The 22067-nt window shown below is 31.1% G+C and overlaps 5 protein-coding genes and 1 pseudogene across 5 annotated transcripts; 2 read left to right on the top strand and 4 right to left on the bottom strand.

Annotated features, from left to right (window-relative positions):
- Positions 1–84: 84 nt before the first annotated feature.
- On the bottom strand, positions 85–1107 carry LOC123894951 (kunitz type trypsin inhibitor 106-like). The gene has a single exon (XM_045945104.1). The coding sequence runs from the start codon at positions 1055–1057 to the stop codon at positions 455–457; it is 603 nt and encodes a 200-aa protein (XP_045801060.1). The 5' UTR covers positions 1058–1107; the 3' UTR covers positions 85–454.
- Positions 1108–3013: 1906 nt separating this feature from the next.
- Positions 3014–4426, bottom strand: LOC123894950 (kunitz type trypsin inhibitor 104-like). The gene has a single exon (XM_045945103.1). It carries the CDS (start codon positions 4204–4206, stop codon positions 3562–3564), a length of 645 nt encoding a protein of 214 aa, XP_045801059.1. The 5' UTR covers positions 4207–4426; the 3' UTR covers positions 3014–3561.
- An 820-nt stretch (positions 4427–5246) lies between these two features.
- Positions 5247–9392, bottom strand: LOC123896424 (probable sodium/metabolite cotransporter BASS1, chloroplastic; the record flags this gene model as incomplete). Its single annotated transcript, XM_045946810.1, has 7 exons — positions 5247–5629; positions 5759–6046; positions 6360–6443; positions 7385–7439; positions 7521–7554; positions 7690–7783; positions 8781–9392. Coding segments are annotated over 7 exons (1326 nt in total), but the record flags the coding sequence as incomplete, so codon positions are not given.
- A 702-nt stretch (positions 9393–10094) lies between these two features.
- Positions 10095–10943, top strand: LOC123896423 (annotated as a pseudogene).
- On the bottom strand, positions 10579–14372 carry LOC123894949 (bidirectional sugar transporter SWEET2-like). The gene is made up of 8 exons (XM_045945102.1): positions 14102–14372; positions 13921–13985; positions 13651–13687; positions 13341–13557; positions 12600–12758; positions 12371–12490; positions 12156–12293; positions 10579–11030 (listed from the first exon to the last, which is right to left on the bottom strand). Exons 2-7 carry the CDS (start codon positions 13979–13981, stop codon positions 12180–12182), a joined length of 708 nt encoding a protein of 235 aa, XP_045801058.1. The 5' UTR covers positions 13982–13985; positions 14102–14372; the 3' UTR covers positions 10579–11030; positions 12156–12179.
- Positions 14373–19506: 5134 nt separating this feature from the next.
- Positions 19507–21680, top strand: LOC123896422. The gene is made up of 4 exons (XM_045946809.1): positions 19507–20290; positions 20685–20793; positions 20889–21015; positions 21423–21680. The coding sequence occupies exons 1-4, from the start codon at positions 19507–19509 to the stop codon at positions 21678–21680; spliced, it is 1278 nt and encodes a 425-aa protein (XP_045802765.1).
- Positions 21681–22067: the final 387 nt, after the last annotated feature.

The following is a 22067-nucleotide window of genomic DNA, read 5'->3' as shown; positions in this document are numbered from 1 at the left end:
TCTTAATCTTCGTAAAGGTGAAGGAAGAAGATAGTATTTTATTACCTCCCTCGGGACACTCAAAGTCTTAGGATCAACCCTTGATAGTTCCAATTAGTAACAAGGTTTATTAGACAAAGCGACAAGTGTACATTACAAACACAAACTTAAATGGAAGCAATACAAACACAAACCTACTATTCCAAATAGAACACTAATTAAAAATTGCTCAAAACTTCAATGATGATTGATAGAAGAGCTTATAATTAATCTTCCTTTATAACTTTTGAGACAATGGCTTGATCTGCGTTGAAAGTAGAAGTTTATAATCTTCTTTATTTTTATCAAATTCACGATGATCGTATCGTGACATTATTTCAACCATGAGAATGAAGACAATTTCTACATCTAAAATGACATCCTTAGACAATTTTCATATATCGGTCTACCACGTAGAACGTAACCTACAAACATATTATGCTCTCACAAAAACAACCGGGAGCACACTACCATCCAAAGCCAACAAAATCTTCCCATTCTCACGCAATCCACCAATAGTCCCACAATTAAACTTACAAAAGGAACATGTATCCGTAGGACAAAACCTAATATTATAAACACCTTCAAATTGAGTCTTCACAATTCTAAAATAACTACCACCACTACCCGTTATAACTACTCTCCTACCACTCTTAGTGTCTTTCTCACCCAATTTCCATTCATTAGATTGCACACAAATTGAAGAAGCTGAAAATTTTACCTTAAAGTCCCTTTCCACTTTAATAACTTTATCTTCTTTTGCAAAAGGAGTGAAAATAATAGGTAACCCTTTACCAAGATCAGTATTTTCTTGACCTACATATAAAGGGCATGAATTATTTCTATCTATTAAAGTGAAACGGCCTCCACTATCGGTTATTGCTGGTTTTATGTAATATTTTTTGCTACTCTCAAGAGGGTTACCTTTTGTGTCAAGAACTTGTTCATTTTTGGATTGTGCTAATGTTGTTATGGCCATTGAGTTGAAAAGCCATAGCATAAGGGTAAGGCTAGTAATTTTGATCAATTTTGTTGACATGTTGTGTATAATTTAGAAGGAGATTTTTTACTATGAGTTAGTGTTGTAGCAATGGGTGGTATTTATAAGATATGATATGATGTGGATTAGGTGTTGGAAGCGGTGGATATATTTTAATTATTATGTGTTAGGTTGATGAATTAAAGTCTAACATGACTTTTCAACAAAAAAAAATAGTAAAAGTCTAACATGACTTGCCACATTATTCAGCCATATTGCTTGCTTGTAACATCAAACTTGATTTGTGTGGAACGAAGTTTTAAGCCGTACTTTTTTTTTCATATATAAATAATTTGAGATGTTGATTTATTCAATAATATCTTTGAATTTAATGGTTGGATTGAAGAAATATAATGTCGATATCGAGTTATTAAGCGGAGTAAGTCAATGAATACTTACTCCTGCAGTCGACGGATCCCTCCTCTTTGGTTATATATATATATATATATGGCCAATTCTAACATGAACAACCACATCAAGTGGTGCATCATGAACAAGTTTGTGATATCGCTATAACGAATACGAATTTTACAAAATCCACTGTTGGATTGAAAGTTTGTATCATATAGATCATCTATGTCAAATTTTAAAAATATTGAAAATCATTTGATATGTCTTTGAGACCCATCAAAATTAACGGTTTATGAGTTTTTATTAAATACCGTTAATCTTGATGGGTCTCAAAGACATATCAAATGATTTTAAATATTTTTAAAATTTGACATAAATGATCTATATGATACAAACTTTCTATTCAACGGTGGATTTTGTAAAATTCGTATTCGTTATAGCGATATCAGTAGACCTGTTCACCATACACCACTTAATGTGGTTGTTCATGTTAGACAAAGCCTATATATATATATATATATATATATATATATATATATATATATATATATATATATTAAACCAATTTTTATGTATAAGTGGAGTAATAGTTAGTTTGGTCACACCCCAAACTAAATATTATTTCGGCGCACACATAGTCACATGTCATTATTTTAAAGATAAACTGACTTTTTTAATTTTTTTCTCCTTTTCTACTCAAAATAAATATATTCCTTTTTTTCCTCTTCCTTTTTTTTCTACTTTTTTCTTTTACATAAGATTATTAATGTATCTTGATTTTTTCTTTTCTTTTTTAAAAAATACATAAAAGAAAATGTGTATGTCGGTAAAAGGCAATCGCACTCAAACAGAGAAGGATAACCCTACTATAGGGTATTCATCTCAAGAGATGATTGATGCCCAACAATCAAATCAAATACATATAAGACAACTACTCTAATTAAGAAGGATAACCTCACTCCATTATTCATTCCAAAAGATAGTTGAACCCTCTATGTTATGAAAATGAAAAAAAAGACAAAAATGAGAAAAAGGAAAGAATGAAAATACTGTGGACTATGCTCATAAGTCAAGAAGTGACCAAATCTATTAAAAAGAATGTCTTTCAATTAATATAAGTTTTCATAAAAAAAAATAAGTAGAAAACTTGGTTTATAATTAAACCTATGGAAAAACTTAGCCACTGAGGAAATTTGAGAGAAACTATTTCTCCTTCAAGTGATTTTTAGAAGTAAATTTTTTGAAATTTTAAGCCACTAACTTGAAACCTAACTAATCTCCATTGGTTTAGACTAATATCTAATCTCCATTCTTGCTCTTGATTTTTTTTGGTCGATAGTCTAGGTGTCTATTTGTCGTAATAGTTTTTTTCTTATGAAATCTTAATTAAATTTTACTTACTTCACAGCTGAACTCTATATTACCGGTGTTACATTCCTCCCATAAGTTAAGAGTTAATACCAAAAAAGAAAGAAAGAAAATACTCTTATGGTATCAATTATTTTTCACTTATGGAAAGAGGCAAATGGCTAGTGAAAGTAAAGTAAGGTGCATTTGAAATCTACTTAATTCATTCAAAACAGCCTAAAAACAGAAAAAGTAATGTTTAGTAAAATTTGTTCATTGTAAATACCACTACGAATCACACATACAGAGAAGCTTTTTTTTTTAATTACACAGATAACCAATCTTGCTAACATTAGTCTATACAGTAGCGCGCATGAATACTTTTGCTAACAAAACAGTAAAACTAAAGTTTCATACATTACATTTTGGAGCTAAATTATATAATTAATATGGGTAGCTCCAACTATTAACAAGCTATTAGAAGAATAAAAATACAAGTATACATTACAAACATAAACTTAAATAGAAGCTACAAATACAAGCAAGATAGACCATTCGGTCGATATTCATTGTTCAACCATAACTAATGTTGATCTCGGAAGTAGAAGTTTACGGTCCTCTTTATTGTGACTTTTGAGACAATAGTCGAGTTAGTGTCGGTTTAAATAAAAGAGAAAAACTAACTTGTTTTTCCTTAATTTTTATCAAACCAACAATCACCAGGCCATTGTCTCGGTCACGAGGACAACCTTACATTATCTTTAATGTCTGAAGAGCGACATCATCACCGGTGTTTTAGGCGATTTTCATATATCGGCCGACTTTGTAGGATTATCCTTACAAACAAATGATCTCTGAAACACAACCGGGAGCGCGGTACCATCCAAAGCCAACAAAATCTTTCCATTCTCAACAAACCTACCAATAGTCCCACAATCAAACCTACACAAAGGACACGCCTCCGTAGGACAAAACTCGATATTATAAACACCGTTAAATTGAGTATTCACAATTCTAAAATAACTACCATAACCGTCATCACTACCGGTAATAACTACCCTCCTACCACTCTTACTATCTCTATCACCAACTTTCCATTCAGTAGATTGTACACAAATTGAGGAAGCTGAAAATCTTACCTTAAAGTCACTATTGACCTTAACACCTCTATCTTGTTTTGCAAAAGGAGTGAAAATAACAGGTAATCCATCATCAAGATCAGTGTTTTCTTGACCTACATATAAAGGGCATGAACCATTTCTATTTATCAAAGTGAAAACACCTCCACTATCAGTTATAGCTGGTTTTATGTAATATTTGTTGCGGCTATCAATAGGGTGACCTTTTGTGTCAAGAACTATTTCATCTTCAGATTGAGCTAATGTTGTTATGGCCATGAAAAGCCATAATACAAGGCTAAAGGTTGCAATATTGGTAAATTTGTTTGACATGGTTTTGTGTATGATTGAGTTTTAAAAGGGGATCTTGGATTGTGTTATATTGTAAGCAATTTATGACTTAGTATAGTACTTATTATAGGATATGATATAGATATTATGTGTGGTAAGTGGTGGAGATGTTAAGCATGTGGTAAGATGATTGCCTCAAAAAATAAATAAATTATGTGGTAGGTAGGTTGATGAATTGTATGAGCTGCCACATTATTCAACTATATTGCTTGTACCAGCAAACTTGATGAATTAAGATGGTTAAGTTTTTGTCTGAGAGTAATAAAATATTAATTGCAAGTGTTCTGCTTGTTTTTTACTTGGAAAATATTATAAGAAGTAATTAATTTATAATTTACTTTGTATTGGGTATGTAGAAGTGACCATTAACACTTAAAACTCGTACACGACTGTGAGACCTTAGATTCAAACTAGGATGAAAATGTTTCAACTAACAATATCAACATTTGTCATTTGAGTTAGGTAGGTGTTACAAACTAATTCACAGTCATTCCGATTCTTAATAAAAGAAGAAAAAAATCACTTTTTAAATTCATTGAATAATTGATGTATCTAGTCTATAATATATACCAGATACATAAAAAAGAACTTGAATCTTTTATTGAGAAAATAAAGTTTGGAGATAGTCTCAAAGGCGTCTTATGAAAAGAGTTTCATAGGTACGTGGCATGAATTTCCATACACTAGCAAATATGGAGATAGTCTCAAAGATGTCTTATATGCAGTTCAATGCACCAACAAAACATTATCTAACTTTTTTGAGCAATCCAGTCCTTAAAACTTAAAAAGCATTAACAGTTTTTCCCAGGATTCTCTTACTTTCTGTAGACCTTAATTGGCTCCACTATAAGAGGTAACAATTTGGTATTTGACATCATACTTGGGCATCAAAATTTCCAGATATTTGTTGTAGAAATGATTGTCCCATCACTTATGACTCTATGAGAACTAATGGCACTCCAAGTCTAAAAAATTCATCAAATTCACCACAATTTGGGAATCATCGACTGCAGATACAAACATTTTTAAACATAAAAGAAACATATCTCTCTTGAGGAAAATCATTTCTTCACAATCTTCACCATGCATCCAAAGATATACTTAGTCTAACTCATTTGTACCGTTTACTTGAAAATAATATGATTGAAGAACCTTGACACTGAAAAACAATGTATTTGGTGACTAGAAAATGTTACAACAATGAAACATCCTATTTACAAGCAAAAGATTATCCAGCTAGCTATATTCAGTCCTTGACCTTCATCTCAGGTGGCACAGAGCGTCTCCACATTCCTGCTAAGATGCTACCGAAGATTGAGTGACACACACTTGAAACAGCACAAGGTACTGTTGTTAAGGGATCTCCAAAGTGCTTGGCAGCCAGAACTACGCCAAGAACTGAGTTCTACAATATGAGTGCAAAGAAACGAGTAAATTTATGTGGAATTGAACAAAGGACCGCGAAAAGGTGTATCAGCTAGCATTTAGCAATCTGCCTATACTTAAAACTGTAATTGCAAAATATTAAATTTACCTGCATGCCAACTTCAATGGATATAGTTCGCGATGATGACACATCTAGACCAAGAATCCTGGCAAGAACGTATCCGAAGAAAAAACCAGAAGCATGAAGAAGGCAGACAGCTAAGATAACCTGTCCACCAGACATAAGGATTGCAGAAGAACTCTGTGAAATTGCATTTCCACATAAAATTGCCACAGTTGCTACAGCTAAGGGTGGCATCAATGGAGACACGAGTTTAACAAGAGGTTGGAAATACTGATTCAGAAGTGCACCAGCCAATACAGGAAAAAGCACAACCTGTTCAGAGAGAATGGAGAGACAATTAGGGCTGTTTACTTTAGAAAAATATTTTCAGTTTTACTTATCTAAAATTTGTGTTTATTTTAAATTGTTAACAAGGAGATTAAAGACTCATAGTGAATAATTGCGATAGATAGAAGGTAACCTACGAAGCATGTATTTTTAGAAACAGTGGAAACAATGTTTTGATATTTTCAAAATTTCTGAAAATGCTAGATTTGTTTTCAAAAATTGTGAAAGAAATAATAAATCTATATTTTATGTTTATCAGTTGAAACGAAAATGAAAATGCGAAACATGGAAAGCTAACCTGCAATGTCGAGATTAATAAGCCAGCTGCATCCACAGCAACATATTTACCAGCAAGTTTGGCTGTCAGATAAGGAGTCATGATCTGCAATGTAGTAAATGAGTCAATGCAAGAAGTTGTTTATGATAAAAGTACTATTATATCGCTAATATAACAAGAGTTGTGTTATTTGAACATTAAAATGCACACACGGTATACATTTATCTCTCTCTCTCTCTCTCTCTCTCTCTCTCTCTCTCTCTCTCTCTCTCTCTCTCTCTCTCTCTCTCTCTCTCTCTCTCTCTCTTATTTTTTATCTTCTATGACATACATGCATTTAAAAAAAAATACACGTAAAAACCAAACGACATCGAATTTAACATCAAATAAAACAAAAAAAAAAAGATTAAAATGTCATACACGTATGAAAGTTTATACGATTTCTGAAGGTTATTATGATAGGTATCATAGATATTGGATTAAGAGATGATTTAACGTGCTGCTGGAATAGTTTAAAGGCTTTCTTTTAGGTATCATAGATATTGGATTAATAGATGATTTAACGTGCCAAAAGGTTGTGAAGTAGAAGAGAAGAAAGTTGTATATGCTTTGCCACTTAAATATATACATAATATACTCCGGATCATTTTCTATAAAACAAATAAGGTTTCGGTTAATGGTCTTTTTTTAGTTAGCACAATACCAGAGAGAGCGCCAAACATCTGTGATGGAAAAAATTAACAAAGCTTCCCAAGTTCAACCTAGGAAGCTGCCAAAGAAAATTCGCGATGAAGACCTGATGGCACCTTCTATGCAAAACCTAATGTTTCATAATAATTTCTTGTCTATTTCTCAAAATTACTTAATCTAACCAAACACTTAGGGTTAAACATATGGAGTCCAACAAAGAAGCCTCATTAAGAAATCCATATAGCGCCATTTTTATTTGATTGCAATGGCTTCCAGTACCATATTATGTCATTAACATAGCACATCAAGTTGGAAAACCATATATAGGACTAAAATCATTATTGTATTATACTAACCACGGCTGATAGAGTGCTTGCAGCTGTCATTACAACAGAAAGTGCCACATTTCCACTAGCAAAACAAATAAATCATCAGATTACCATGCTCATCAAATTAATTAATAAAGCATTCACTGGAATTACAATTATGTACCGTGCAAGATACGTTACAATGTTACTAGCCGTGCCTGCAACCAAAAAAAGGCAACATAAAATAGGTGAAGGGTAGACAGGAAGCATAAATCTGAATCACCATATGCACAATGGGATGCAACCAACAAAGAGTACATAAAAAGAGGTTAAGGGTAGGCTAAACCTCATACCTCCAGGACAGCACCCAACTAATATTAAACCAGCTGCATAATGTGATGGTAGATTTAAGAGTTTGCTTATAAAAAATGCAGATAATGGCATTATCTGAAAATTCTCAAAAAGAAGGTCTCATCAAGTTAAACAGGTTAGAAATTAGAATGTTATAAAATATGCGAACTATCATGCTGTTTGGAATTACAATATCCAAGGTTTTAAATAAATTGTGGTCACAACATCAACCATTTTAGGACCTCTCAGCCACAATCATGACAGCATTAACTGCATCTGTTCCGTCTACAATTCTTCACAATATCAAGGATCGCAACCACAATGCATTACAATCACAATTAAAACCTTGACAATATAAATGTAACTGGACATAAACTAAAGTCATCACTTAAAAAAAACCTTATGTGTTGTCTCTTTGAAAAAAAAGAGCATCTTATTATTGTTTTTCAATACAAATATTTAAATCAGAAATGTTATTTTGACACACAAAGTTGACAACAAATTTAGACAACAATTTGAATGGTTAATGCATGTCAAATATGTTATACATGTCAAATACAGCATGTGGATTGTTAAGTGTATAATTAATGAATATAACGTGTTGCAACTCATAAATCATTCACCGAACATGATTAACCACAACATTAAATAAAATTAATCATGATTTTCGAGTGTTCAAATAGTACATGATATCTATTATCCTTTAACCATCGAAACTATACATGATTTTTACATCTTCAAATATACATGATATCCATTAACCATAATTTGGTTTAAATATAGACCTAAAACTTGTGATTTATAACATGACATTGAAAATCTCAGTTAATTGCATTCAGATCAGAGGATTGTTAATGAGTTGTGATACCTCTATATATCACCTAATCATCCATTAAATGTAATTTTAACAGTGTATTTATTCCTCATTAACAAGCAAAAGAAAATAAACGATATCTATAAGTCCTAGCTCAACTGACAAAATTATTAGGCCGTATATCCATGGTGTCCCGAGTTCAACTCGAGATCTCCTATTTGTGTGTCAGTTTCATGTAGTACAACAACATAAAAAGTATCAAAGTACAAAGATACTAACCGAATATTGAAGGAAAAAACCAGAAAGAACTTCTTTAGGCATAGAAAGAGCAGAACGAAGATCATCAAGAGTTAAAGTCATACCCATACCAAGCATAATTACACTAAGTCCAACAATGCTCAATTTAGGAGTAACCCAATTGAACGAATTTGGTCTCAACAAACCCAACACACACCCAATCGTAACCCATAACGGAAACGCCGTCGATATCGCCTCACCGGCAACCTCAACCCATTGCCTAAAACTTCTCCCATCCACATTTGCACTCTCACTGTTCGATGAAATGCCGCAACGAAGTGGACCCAAGTTGGAGATGGAGACTTTGGGGGATTTTGATGTGGAAGGGTTTAATGGTGATTGAGGTTGAAAATTGCATAGTGTTAGGTGAGAAAATGGTTTTGTTTGATGCAAAATAGGATTTGGTTTTGAAGAAATTGTTTGGTTTGTGTTGCTGTAAGATTGTTCTGAATTTGATAAATTTAGTTGAAAGTGGTGAGTATGTGATTGATGCTTGCATTTTGTCGTCTGTTGTTTTGAGCTGAGCTTCGAAGCTTTGACGACGACGACAGTGTCTGTCAGTGTGGAATTTGTTTTAAAAAAGAAGAAGAAAAATAGCAATTACTTTGTGGTAAATTCTAATATGGATCACATCATCCAGTCACGAATACGAATTTTACAAAATTCACCGTTGAATTGAAAGTTTATATCATATAGATCATTTATAGAAAAATTGAAAATCATTTATATGTTATTGAGACACATCAAGATTAACGGTTTATTAATTAACATAAATCTTGATGGTTCTCAATAACATATCCAATGATTTTCAAAAAAAAATTAAAAAATTTATAGATGATCTATACGATATAAATTTTCAATCCAATAGTAAGTTTTGTAAAATTCATATTCCGTAGCATTAGCCTTATTTTTGTTGTCTCTACTAGTACAATACTCCTTCCGGTCACTATTATAAGCAAAAAATCATTTTTTAGGTTTATTGAAAAACGAATGCATCTTGACTATATTATAGATCAAATACATTAGTTGGTCTACAAAAATGTCTGAATATTATATTTATATTTTCTCAACTAAAATTTCAATCATGCTAGTTGTACGAAGTTTTCATCACCGTTTAGTAGTAAGTAATTTTTGTCATGAAATTTGTTGGACACTAGGTTCCTCCTCCTAACTTAATTTTTTTCATACACAAGAACCAAGATCGAATCCCTAACCACTTATTTAAGATATGAAATGATTAAGAATACTTTATGTGTGCCAAAGTGATTAACATTATTAATATGTTTATGTTTGTATATGTTGTGGTCTAGTGGTAGAATAGTACCTGCCAAAGCTACAATTTGTAGCTTCAGAAAAAACACGGAGAGAAGGTTTTGGGACACAAGAAATAAGGTACACACAATTTTTTTTTTTTTAGGTACACACAAATTCAAACATACCATAAGAGAACTGCTTTTAACTCGATGATTTCTTAAAAATTACGTTTTTGAAGTATGCTTTCAGAACGGAAGGGGAAGAATTTGATCTAACCCGCATTTTAGTTTGATCTAACTTGAGTTATAGTTGAACAAGACTACAAAACCGACGATGAAATTTTACACACGCCGCAATATTACTTCAGATGTACACATTTGCAGAACCAACTTTTAGTGGTACATTTAAAACATTGACTATTAATGGACTTATTCATTGAAAAAATGAAAATTGCTTCATAATTCTGAAAGAAAACTAGTTGTGAGAATAATATGAAACAAAACAACTGATAAAGAATTGGTAAACATAGACAAAACTACTTTGGAACAAATCCAAAGTGAAACTTTTGATATCTATATATCCATCACAAATGTATGAAATTGTGAGATAATAATCACTTATTGCTCATTCACGACAAAAATAAATAATACATGCCTCTCGAAGTCTCTAACATCTGATGAACTAAAAAAAATGCCTCACTCAATGTAAGAGAGGCCACCAACAAATGCAGTAACGGTGCAAACAGCATTTCTTTCTGTAATACCATTTTGAACTTTGATGCATAGTTCACCATCCCAAGAAAAGGCGTAAAATATATACAGAATATTTGAAGTTATTCTTTATTGCGACTTCTGGTCACTCTCAAGGGTGCAACAGTAATTGAACCAATAATTTGAACCAACTAGCAACATTGTGAGCTTCTGTTTCAGATCATATATAGAAGGCAACCGCAACTGTTCATATCTAACTTCTTTGATTCTGTTTTGTAGAGGAACAATGAGATGTTACTTTGAGAACTCTCTTAAAACTTTAATGCATTATTATGTAGATGAAGTTTATGGCCGACAGGAAAGTATGAAATGCAAAAATGGTGACTTGCTTCAACTAAAATATCACATAGTAAGCCTAGTTAGTCATTGAAATTAAGACTTGCTTTGAACCAATGTTGTCAATCGTGCAAAATAGCGGTTGGTGTAAATTCTACTACACCATGGTGCTACTTATAGCCGCTATTTGACAACATTTTATACTAAATAACATATATCGTGCATAACTATAGTGATTTGTTCAAGTTCTGCTACACTAGTACAGTGGCTTATTTAACGTGACACTGTGTTGGCTCCCCTCGATCACATAATCTTCACTGAATAATAATTGTTGCTCAAATGCAATTACACGATAATTTATAGATTAGCAACATAGATATCAAGCTCTAGAATACTCTTTATGCAACAAGGATCAATCCGGATGTAGCTTAGATGGTCGGAACTTGGAAGGCGACTAACTCAATCAGTGACTGCATATTAGATTGCAAACTACCGCACCCACCCCTATATATGCACAATGGAGAGAAACTCTAATTATGCATGCTCATTAATTCTTAATGGTAGTTGAGGTAGGTTAGTCAAGGTCGAAATAGCATTGCCTATCAGCAATCTAAAACCAAGTAAATAACTTAGAATCTTAGAAGTAACAGCAGCATTTAAACACTTGATCAGAGTCTAAATGGTATTGAAATTAAAGTTTTCATCTATGTTGTCAATCCTAGATTGCAGAGTGGAGTGGTGCAGAGCGGCTAAGCCCAAAACCAGGATTGTAGGATAGGGCTAAACTTATGATTGTGATTAGATTATCTATTCTTCAAAGAAACCGAATGCCTATAAAAAAGAAGTTAAAGAGTTTTCAGTGGCAATATGATCATGGTTTCAGTTTTAAAAAACCATATATTGAATCATTCAATTCAAGAAACCTATCTCATACATTGAGCTAAGATTCTCAAAAAAGAATGACCATAGTCAATTTTAGACAACTGTTTTCACACCATGAACTGTGAAAAACCAGAAATCTTAATAAAAAAATACCGTGTATCAGCTTGTACCTTACCTTTAATATTTTCAGAAGAAGTGATTATGCATATGAAACTATCAACGGTTCACCGGCATCTATTCTTGATTTCTTCTCATAATAGAAGAATAATATCAACTGGATCATTCCCAAAATGGTTCCTATCCCATTTGGCAGCTATAAAAATCAAGTAAAGTACATGTTACAACATTGCAAAACAAATCAGACAAAAGGATGAGGTGAAAGGAACTTACATAAATGAAGATATCATCGCTGAGTAATCCGTAAATTAAGAAAGAGGTGCTCATTAGGAAGGTGGAAAGTGAGAGATAAAATGGCATGAATTCAACACTCTTTGTCTGAATGACCAATCTCTGCAAAATTCATATAGGTATAGGTAATGTAAGTAATTTCATCTAGGCTCGAAGCTAATAGATAGTACAACTCAACGTTAAATATATATGCAGGGAATTACATACTTACAATTATAAACAATGGAGAGGCAAACATTGAAATGAGAGATGCACAACTCAAAATCCCAACAAAGAGTCGGCGCATTAGAATGTCATCTATTTGCAAGCTTCCAAGCAATATGGTTGCAAATATGCCAAGAATTACAATCAACCATGCAAACATTTTAACCTGATGAAAAATTTGGAACATAACAACTTAGAAATTAACAAATGATTGTGTACAGTTTCAAATATAATGCATGTATAATGAGTTATTACTATTGTTCATAAATTTGAGTGACTAAGACTCTACTTGGTAAAAAGTAGCGGATAGCTGATATCATATGAGCTTATAGTAGATAAACTAGCTGATTGAATTTGTAGTGTTTGGTAAAATTGACGGTTGAACTAGTTGATAAATATAAAATAAAAATATACGTTAATTAATATTTAATTTCTTTTTTAATTAAGATAATAAGGAAAAAATTGACAGAAAAATGATAAGCCTTAAGCTCAAATGCTACTTGAAGTAGCTTATCAAAAAACACTATAAGCTGTAAAATAAGACTTCCAAGCTCATGAAAAAATATGTTACCAAACATATCTATTTAGTCATATGAGCTTATAAGTTATCCTCTATAAGCTCTAAATTAGTCTTGCAAAACAAAGCTTAAATTGCACAATCTTTACAATTTGAATGACCAAGATAATGATGATGATTAACACAAGTTATCATAAACTTCCAATAATATCAAAAAGGTAAGTAACAAACCTTCTTTTCTTTCTCAGCACACATCATAAAGATGATTATGTACACAAATTGAAAGATTGCTCCAATTGAATTAACAGTTGTAACCAAAATATTATCATGTGATATCAAAGGAGTACCATACCACATGCAAATCAAGCAGTTCATCAAGGAATAAATATATGGTAATCCTGAGAACATTTCTGTTGACCCATTTCTTATAATTCTCCTAAATGTAGGTCTGAAATTCAAAATTCAAAATTCAAAACAAAATTTACATAAGATAAACATAAACTTCAATTTCATTTGAGCTGAATTATTCAAGAAAACTTACATTGGAGATACAAATAACCCAAAAGCAAAGATGTTACCTGCAAATAAGTAAGTAAATAAAAATAAACAAACACTTCAAGTTGAAAAATCATAAAAAATAAAAATGAGTTCTTTTTTCAAATAAAAAAAATTCCAGATAGGAAAATGAGTTTTTTTTTAAAATTAAAATAATCCCAGATAGGAAAATGTGTTCTTTTAATTAACAAAAAAGAAAAAGAAAATCTCAGATAGGAAAGTTCAGAATCTAAGAAAGTAAGAGAAAGAAAATTACCAGCAATTCCAGCTGCATCTTTGGCAACTTTACAAATGGTATGTGAAGCAAACACAGACATTGATCTTTCCAAAAAAAAAAAAAAAAAAAACAGAACAAATTTGACTAAATGAAACAAATAAAAACCTTAAATTTATGATACAATGATACACAGTAGTTGAAAACTAAATTTGAAACAAACCCTTTTGCTCTTTCTAATAGACAAGGAAGATTTTATGTGTAAAGTGTCAAATTTTGTACAAGATAATAAATGAATGATTAAATTAAATGCTACCCTCTTATATATATTGCTATAATAATAAAATAATAATATTTATCAGTGGTTGTAGCTAAGAATTGTGATAAAAATAAAATATAAAAAAAGGGTTGGAGCCACGAAATTGAATTAAGCAAAGTTACGTCCACAAACAGAGATTGAATGCAAGTTGTTGCGAAATAAGAAAATGTGGTGTATTGCTTAGCTGTGAGGATTAAGACGAAGTGACAGTGACGACTATACAGAAAAAGAAAGAATGAATATTCAAAGGGAAGAAAAATAAAAATACAAAGTAGATTGTTTTTGTATTATTCCTCGTCTCGTGTTCTTGGGAAAAAGGGGTTCATAATTTAGAATTTAGTATAAAAATTAATTAGAGTTATATTTACTAGGAGTTGAATTTAGTCGAATTTCTGCAGCATAAGTAAATGAATTTGTTAAATGAGTTTAAATATTATCCCCAAAAGTTAGCCGCCTAAGGTTATCTTCACATATTTATACATTTAATGGTACAAACTAAGTAATGGAAGAATTTAATCAAACTCCAACAACATAATTACATATTTTTCTTCTGAAGTACTATTGGTTCCATTTGGTTGCTAGTCCGAGCATAGATTGGTTTTTCGTCGGTGGACACTCAAAATCTATCCGACAATTTCCTTCAGTTTACTTATTCCTCAAGTAGTCTTCGAGCACGGCGTTCTTTTCTGCAACTCATTTGATTCTTATGTGTTTGGGTTATCTGAAACGAAAGAAATCAGAGACTTTTTAGCAACTCAGTATCGTCATTACCCCAATTATTGGAAAAAGTTAAACTCAATTCTTCTTGGTAGTTAAACTCTTTCACGTGTTTGGGCATCTGGTTAATATATATATATATATATATATATCATTTTTGCCTCTTAAAAAAAATAGAATTAACCTGTTTTTCATTCTATTTATTTTTCTAATTTTTTTTTTTGGTACATCTGCAATATAAAAGAGAAATTTCTAACCATATGTAAATAAGATATTTGACCTACTAGTGTCACAAGGCATGTATGACTTGATTTCTTAGAACATGCTAGGAAATTATAGATTGGTAGTGTGACATATGAGATATTTGACCTAATGAGATTATAAGGTATCTACAATCTACAATTTAATCTTTTTGAACCTGCTACGAAACTGTGGATGTGTAGTGGAATATCTAGAATATTTGACACAATAGTATGACAGTGTATCTATTATGGACTGGGCTTAAGGCCCAATCGCTGAAGAAATCCTCCTCTAAACCGTCGAATAGGGCTCAACAGCCAAAGGCCCGTGAAGGCTAAACTCTGGTCAACGTACGACTTGCTCAGCGCAATCACAATGTCTGACATCGGAATGAAGAGCATTTGTTGCTCATCATGACTCTCCAGCCATTTTTCAACTGACATTGATGGCATTAAAATGTCCATCAAAGGTCTTGGCCCAGCGCTAGGGATTATATATAATCCTCTCATGCAGAGGAGTCAAGTATATTCTATTTCTGAAAACTTTGCTTCACACTTACACTGACTTGAGCGTCAGAGCACCTACATGTACACAACTCTCCCCTCATCCACCGAAACGGAAGAGGAGCACCATCGGCGAGATCATCTCTGATCAGATATGAACAGTATTTATGATTTTATCTCTTTGAACTGATATAGGGATATCTGGAATTTTTAACCTGACGGCGTTACAAGGTATCTACAACTTAATCTGTTTGAATCTATATTGGGATAAATTTTTCATTTTTTGTTTTTGAAAATATGCCACATTCTAATGTTGGTTTTTTTTTTTTTACTAAAAATTCTAATGTTGGTTTTTGTTATTATATTTTTTTATTTTTTGCTTGTATGATTTTTTTTTGTCGAAATTGTCCTTGGAGGAATTAATTATATTGAAATTGATAGTGTAACACATATAAGATTTGGTTTTAGGCTGTAATTTCATCATATTAGATAGACTAATTCTTATATAAATAAATTTTGTAGGGATTAAAATAAAATAAATTACGGCCAAATAGGTAGTAAACCATTTATTTTTAATTTGACAATGCTTGATTGAGTAATTTAGACAGGTTCTCTTATATATTGCGTAACGAAAGGTAAAGTGATACCAAAACTGCTAAAGATTATAATTAAGGAGCCATGTCTTCTTTCCTTTTCTTTCTTGAATGACAAAGTTTATTACATTATTTTTTTTTTTATAAAAACTTTATTACGTTTTTTTTTTTGACGAAATTGTTTTTTAGTGGTTTTGTTATGGTACATACTTATGAATATTCTTTCCTTTTTTTATTTATAAATGAAAATTTTACATTATGGAAGTCAGACCTCATATAACTTTGCAGAGGAAAAGACAAAGTAACTTTATAGTAAACCATCAAATTATTATGTAAAACATTTTTAATACTTTGTTATCATCAAAAATTTTAAAAATGATTGGAAATTTTTACAAATCTCAATTTTGTTGCAACAGTTGGTAGTTGGTGTGAGAGGATTGTCTAGAACCAACAATTGATATACTTGTGAATATTCTATTCTATTATAAAATTGGATATATATGAAATGATTAAAATTTAAGCCAGCTCAGCTGGTTCTAGACATAAACGTTATTCACACCTTTAATTTCCCACAAACGGCACCACAAATAAATTACATGGTTTTGAAAATGACTTTTTGGAACCATCTAGCCGTGATTATTTTGTGATACTCATAGATTAAATTAAAAAAAAATGTATGTTACACTCAATCAATATTTTAAATTAATTTAATTATGAATTATGAATTTTGGATATCATAAGTTTTTACGTGTTCCAAATCTCAATAGTAAACAGGATGTCACATTTAATTAAAAATATTTTTAAAAACTTGAAGTATATATTTTTTTTGTATTTTTCTTAAAATAAATTGCATTAAAAGATGTAAAAAAAATTATTAGTTATGATTATAAAAAAATAAAAGAGAGTTAATTAAATGCAATTTACATTTAATTTTATAAAAATAAATTAAAATTCTTAAAAATGATAAATATATTTTTCTTATAATTTGAAACAAGAAAAATGTGTAGAGAGTAGTTTGTTGTTGTATAAATAAAGGAGTATAATTTAGAAATGTAAAGCTAAATTAATTAATTCTTCTTGTGAAAAAGAAAAAGGCGGACACACAAATTCGTGTTCCATAAACTTGTAGAGGCTTATTTTGTCGTGTTGGTGTTATTCTGTGTCATACATTTTGCATGTACATTTTAGAATAATATTAGTCTAGAATAATTCATTTGTGCCCTACTAGTGAGTTGTTTGTATTGCACCTTGTTGGCTTTTCCCCATTATGAATAAATGTCCACACTGTGGACTTAGAAAAATCTCTTAAAAAAAAAGACAAATAAAATAAAAGAAAATAATTACATAAAATAGAAAAAAGAAAAGAAGATGCAAATGGTAGTAGAGAAAAAGAGTATCTTATTTATTTATAATATTTTGATCCTTTATTTTATTTTTTTTCCATGTTCTTTATCTTTTATAATATTCACATATAAACCTCTTTTCTCATCATTCTATTAAAAAATTGTTGGATTTTATTTGGATTTGAGGTTTTAGGATTTGTTGATAATTCAACACTATTTTAATAAAAGATGAGAAAAAAGGTTTATATGTGAATGTTATGAAAGATAAAGAACATGGAAGAAAAAAAAAATAAAGGATCAAAATATTATAAATAAATAAAATAAAGGATCAAAGTGTTACAAAAAAATAAAATAAAAGATTTGCAGTGTAATTTTACTTAAAACTTAATATATTCACACAATTTTTAAAATCATTTATGCAATTTTTATCATATTCATCTTCATTTATCATTTTGACCCTAAAACAATAACGAATGAATAGCAACATATTTCGTCCATTAATTTGTTGTTGTATTTCTTTTGTTATTTTTGAATTTTCCTTTATGTATGGCCCACATTTTAAGGATTACATGTATGTATGGCCCTCAATTTATGTTTTGAATCATGCATGACCCTTATGGACTTGGATAGTTTTGTTTTTTATTAATCAAAATAAAATAAAAAAAGTCACGTCAACTTATAAAAAGCATGATAAATATTTTACTTTTTTATTATAAAAACAAATATGATTAACTAAAATTTATTTTTGAGGTATTTTTGAACCAATAACAAAATCGTATGATGAGAATAACGTTGGCCTTTTTTATAAGCATAAAATTTTTAAGAGCATACTTGTTTGTTTACGGTAAAATAAATGCTAAGAGCTTAGTGAGTTTTATAGAAAAATAAATTTGTTATTTTTTTTATTGGAGGAACTTGACGTGGCAAAGTTATGAGTATAATAAAATTTGCAAAAGTACCTTAAATAAGGTACGATATCATCATTACTATTTGGTTGTATTAAAGTATCCTATTATCACTAATAGTCTAATACTCTATCCGTCCAAAATATAAGCAAAAGTTGATCAAAAAAAATGAATGTATTTGGTCTAAATCTTTAACCAAATACATCAAGTTTCTTTGACTCATATATGCTTTTATTTTGGGACGGAAGAAGTATATGGTACCTTAGTTGTTTTTTACCATTTAAGCAAAATTTGTACGAGTTGCAAAAATATGACTTAGCACTAAAGGAACTATTTATTAGTAGTATAAAGTGTTGTTAGGTTCTCGCACCGGGGCGTAGGTTCTAAAGAACCTACGAGCTTCCCAAGGGCAAACGAGCTTAGAATGACGATGAAAGTTGCATCCTTTCTAGACTGCGCCGTCGTCATCGTGAGCTCAACCAGTGATTAATGTATGTTTTTTGTCACTCCTCTCTCACTTTCAACCATCTCTCATTCACTTTCGTTCAAATGTTGTTGAACATTCTGTTTTCATTCCATCATTTCACTTTCAAGATTCAACCCTATGTTTTCATTGAAACACTCTATTTGCATTTTTTTTACCCTACTATTGCTTCTTTTTCTAAGTTCTAACCCTTTTTTTAACCGTATTGTTTTCATTCCCTCTGTTTTCAACCCCCTTTTCATTCAATCCCTCTGTGTGCTTCTTCTAATCTTGTTAATGGCTTCATCTAACTCTGTTAATGGAGCTTCAAATGCTGGAGCTTCTTCTTCCAACCCTAATGTTGCTTCACCTTATGTTGTTTCCCCTGTTATGCTATATTTCTTGTTTTAAAAGCAAGAAGGGTGCAATGTAAATTTTGTGACCTTCCATTCACCAAAAGTGCAACAAGAATTAAGCATCATTTGGCTGGAACTGGTAGTAATGTTAGGCCTTGTACAAACTGTCCTCCGAAATTCACGAAAACAATGTTAGATACTGTTAATGGCTTACAAATACAGTTGCTGAAAAACTTAAATGTTGACATTAACATTGAAGGTGACAATCGTGGTGATGATAATATTGATCTTGAAGTTGGTAATGGTGCAAAGGGGAAAAGAAAAAGTCAAGGGGAGCTAAAAACTAAAGATTTGTTCAATAGAAGGTTGATAAAAGCTACACAAACCACAATCAATGGTGCCTTTAAAAAGGAGATAAGAGAAGATGCTTGTAAGGATATATTGCTCTTTTTTTTTTACAATAATGATATTTCGTTTAATGTTGCTAGGTCTGATCAATATATTAAGATGTTTGACTTTGTTGCAAAACATGGTTTAGGATTTAAACCACTTTCTTATCATGAAATTAGAGTTAAATATTTGGACTTTTATTATGGAGAGATTAGTAAGGTAGTTGTTGGATATTGGTCTGATCGGGAGAAATATGGTTACACAATATTGAATTTTTTGGTACATAGTCCAAATGGAACTATATTTCTAAAGTCCATTTATGCATCCGATATAACCAAGACTGCAGGCAAAGTTTTCGAGATGATTGATGATGTTGTTAAAGATGTTGGAGAGGGAAATGTTGTCCAAATTGTTGCGGATAATGCGATGAATTACAAAGCAGTCAAGAAATTGTTAATGCAAAAAAGAAGTTGTTTTGAACACCATGTTGTTGAAGAGGCTGTAGAGGAAAATGTTGTCCAAATTGTTACGGACAATGTGGCGAATTACAAAGTAACCGGAGAATTGTTAATGCGAAAAAGAAGTTATTTTGGACACCATGTGTCGCACATTGCATCGACTTGATGTTGGAAGATTTTGAGAAAAATATCACTCTCCACAAAGAAACAATTACTAAGGGAAAGAAGATCACCTCCTATATTTATAGTAGAACAAGTCTTATTTGTATGTTGCATAAGTTCACTAAGAATGTTGATTTGATTCGACCTTTATTGACCCGTTTTGCGACATCTTACTTGACATTGGGTTGTTTGAATGATCATCATCATGAATTGATTGATATGTTCAAATCAACTGAGTGGAAAACTAGCAAACTTGCTAAGAACAAAGATGAGATTATCGTGCAAAATATTGTTTTGAATAAATTATTTTGGTAGAATGTTTTGACTTGTCTAAGAGGTGATTTTTCACTTGTTAAGTGTTGCGCAAGGTGGACTCAGAAGAGAAGGCAACCATGAGATATCTTTATGAAGAAATGAATCTTGCAAAAGAGAAGATTAAATCAAATGTTAATGGAGTTGCTAGGAGGTAACTAATTCAATTCTTTTCACTTTATTCTTTTATTTTACAATAATTAGATTTACCTTGTATAAATACCAATTCAATTCTTTTGTCTTTGTTAGCTACAATCCCCTTTGGAATATAATTGTTCAAAGGTGGGATAAGCAACTTCATAGGCCATTACATGTTGTAGGCCTTTATTTGAACACCAAGATACATTATGCTCCGGGATTCATTGATGATGATGAAGTTATATATGACATGTATGATTGTTTGCTTAGATTGGTGGAAGATCCGGAAAAAAAAAGCCAAAGTTGATTAACAACTTGAGGATTTCAAAGCGAGGAAAGGAAACTTTGGTAATGAATTTGCTACATTTGCACTTGAAAATAAAACACTAACACAATTGTGGGAATCTTATGGAAATAAACATAAATAATTGCAATGGTTCGCTTTGCAAGTACTTAGTTGACCTCATCAGGGTGTGAAAGGGTACGTTTTAAAACTTTTTGAACAAATTGTATTACAAACAACTATCTATTATGTTTTAATTTATTTATAACTTATAATCATTTAAGTTCACACTAAGAAGATGAATCACTTGAAGCAAGTCACAATGAATAAGGTAGTTTTTGTGATGATTAACTTAAAATTAGGAAAGAAAAAGATTAAGAGAAAGAGTGCTAGCTATGAGATTGGAGAAATTAATTCCGAAGATGAAGGGGAAGAATGGATTGAGAATGTGGAGGATGACGAAGATGAAGGAGATGACATCTCACTTGATGTTGGAACTTCCTCCCATAGATAAAGAAGATGATGATGATGATGCCGTTGAAATGGAAGATAATGAGGGTGAAGATGGTGATCTTGATGACTATCAAGATTTTGGATTGATAGATATTTTAAATGTTTAGATCATGTCTTTTGTTAATGATTATGATACTATGATATGTCTTTTTTTGAATGATGCATGAGCCTTTAGTTGTGATTGTGAATGATATGTTTTTTTTTTTTTTATTCTGTGAATGATGCATAGACCTTTAGTTGTGAATGATAGGTCTTTTTTTGTGAATGATGCATTGCATAGACCTTTACTTGTGAATGATTCATAGGCCTTTAGTTACTTATTTTATGAACTTAGTACTTGGTTGATTGTAAAGTTATGAACATTTGAAATGATGTCTATGAAATATTAATTAAGTTTATTTTGTTCATTTTTTTTTTTTTTTTTTTTAATGTTTTTGTGTATATGTATGTTGTATATTTTGATCTAAATAATTTATTTTAAAGTAATTTAATAT

This window comes from Trifolium pratense, linkage group LG7, assembly GCF_020283565.1.
Source record: "Trifolium pratense cultivar HEN17-A07 linkage group LG7, ARS_RC_1.1, whole genome shotgun sequence".
In the NCBI taxonomy this organism is placed as follows: domain Eukaryota; kingdom Viridiplantae; phylum Streptophyta; class Magnoliopsida; order Fabales; family Fabaceae; genus Trifolium; species Trifolium pratense.
Note: the sequence above shows the minus strand (reverse complement) of the source record. Positions and strands in the feature narration are given on the sequence as shown.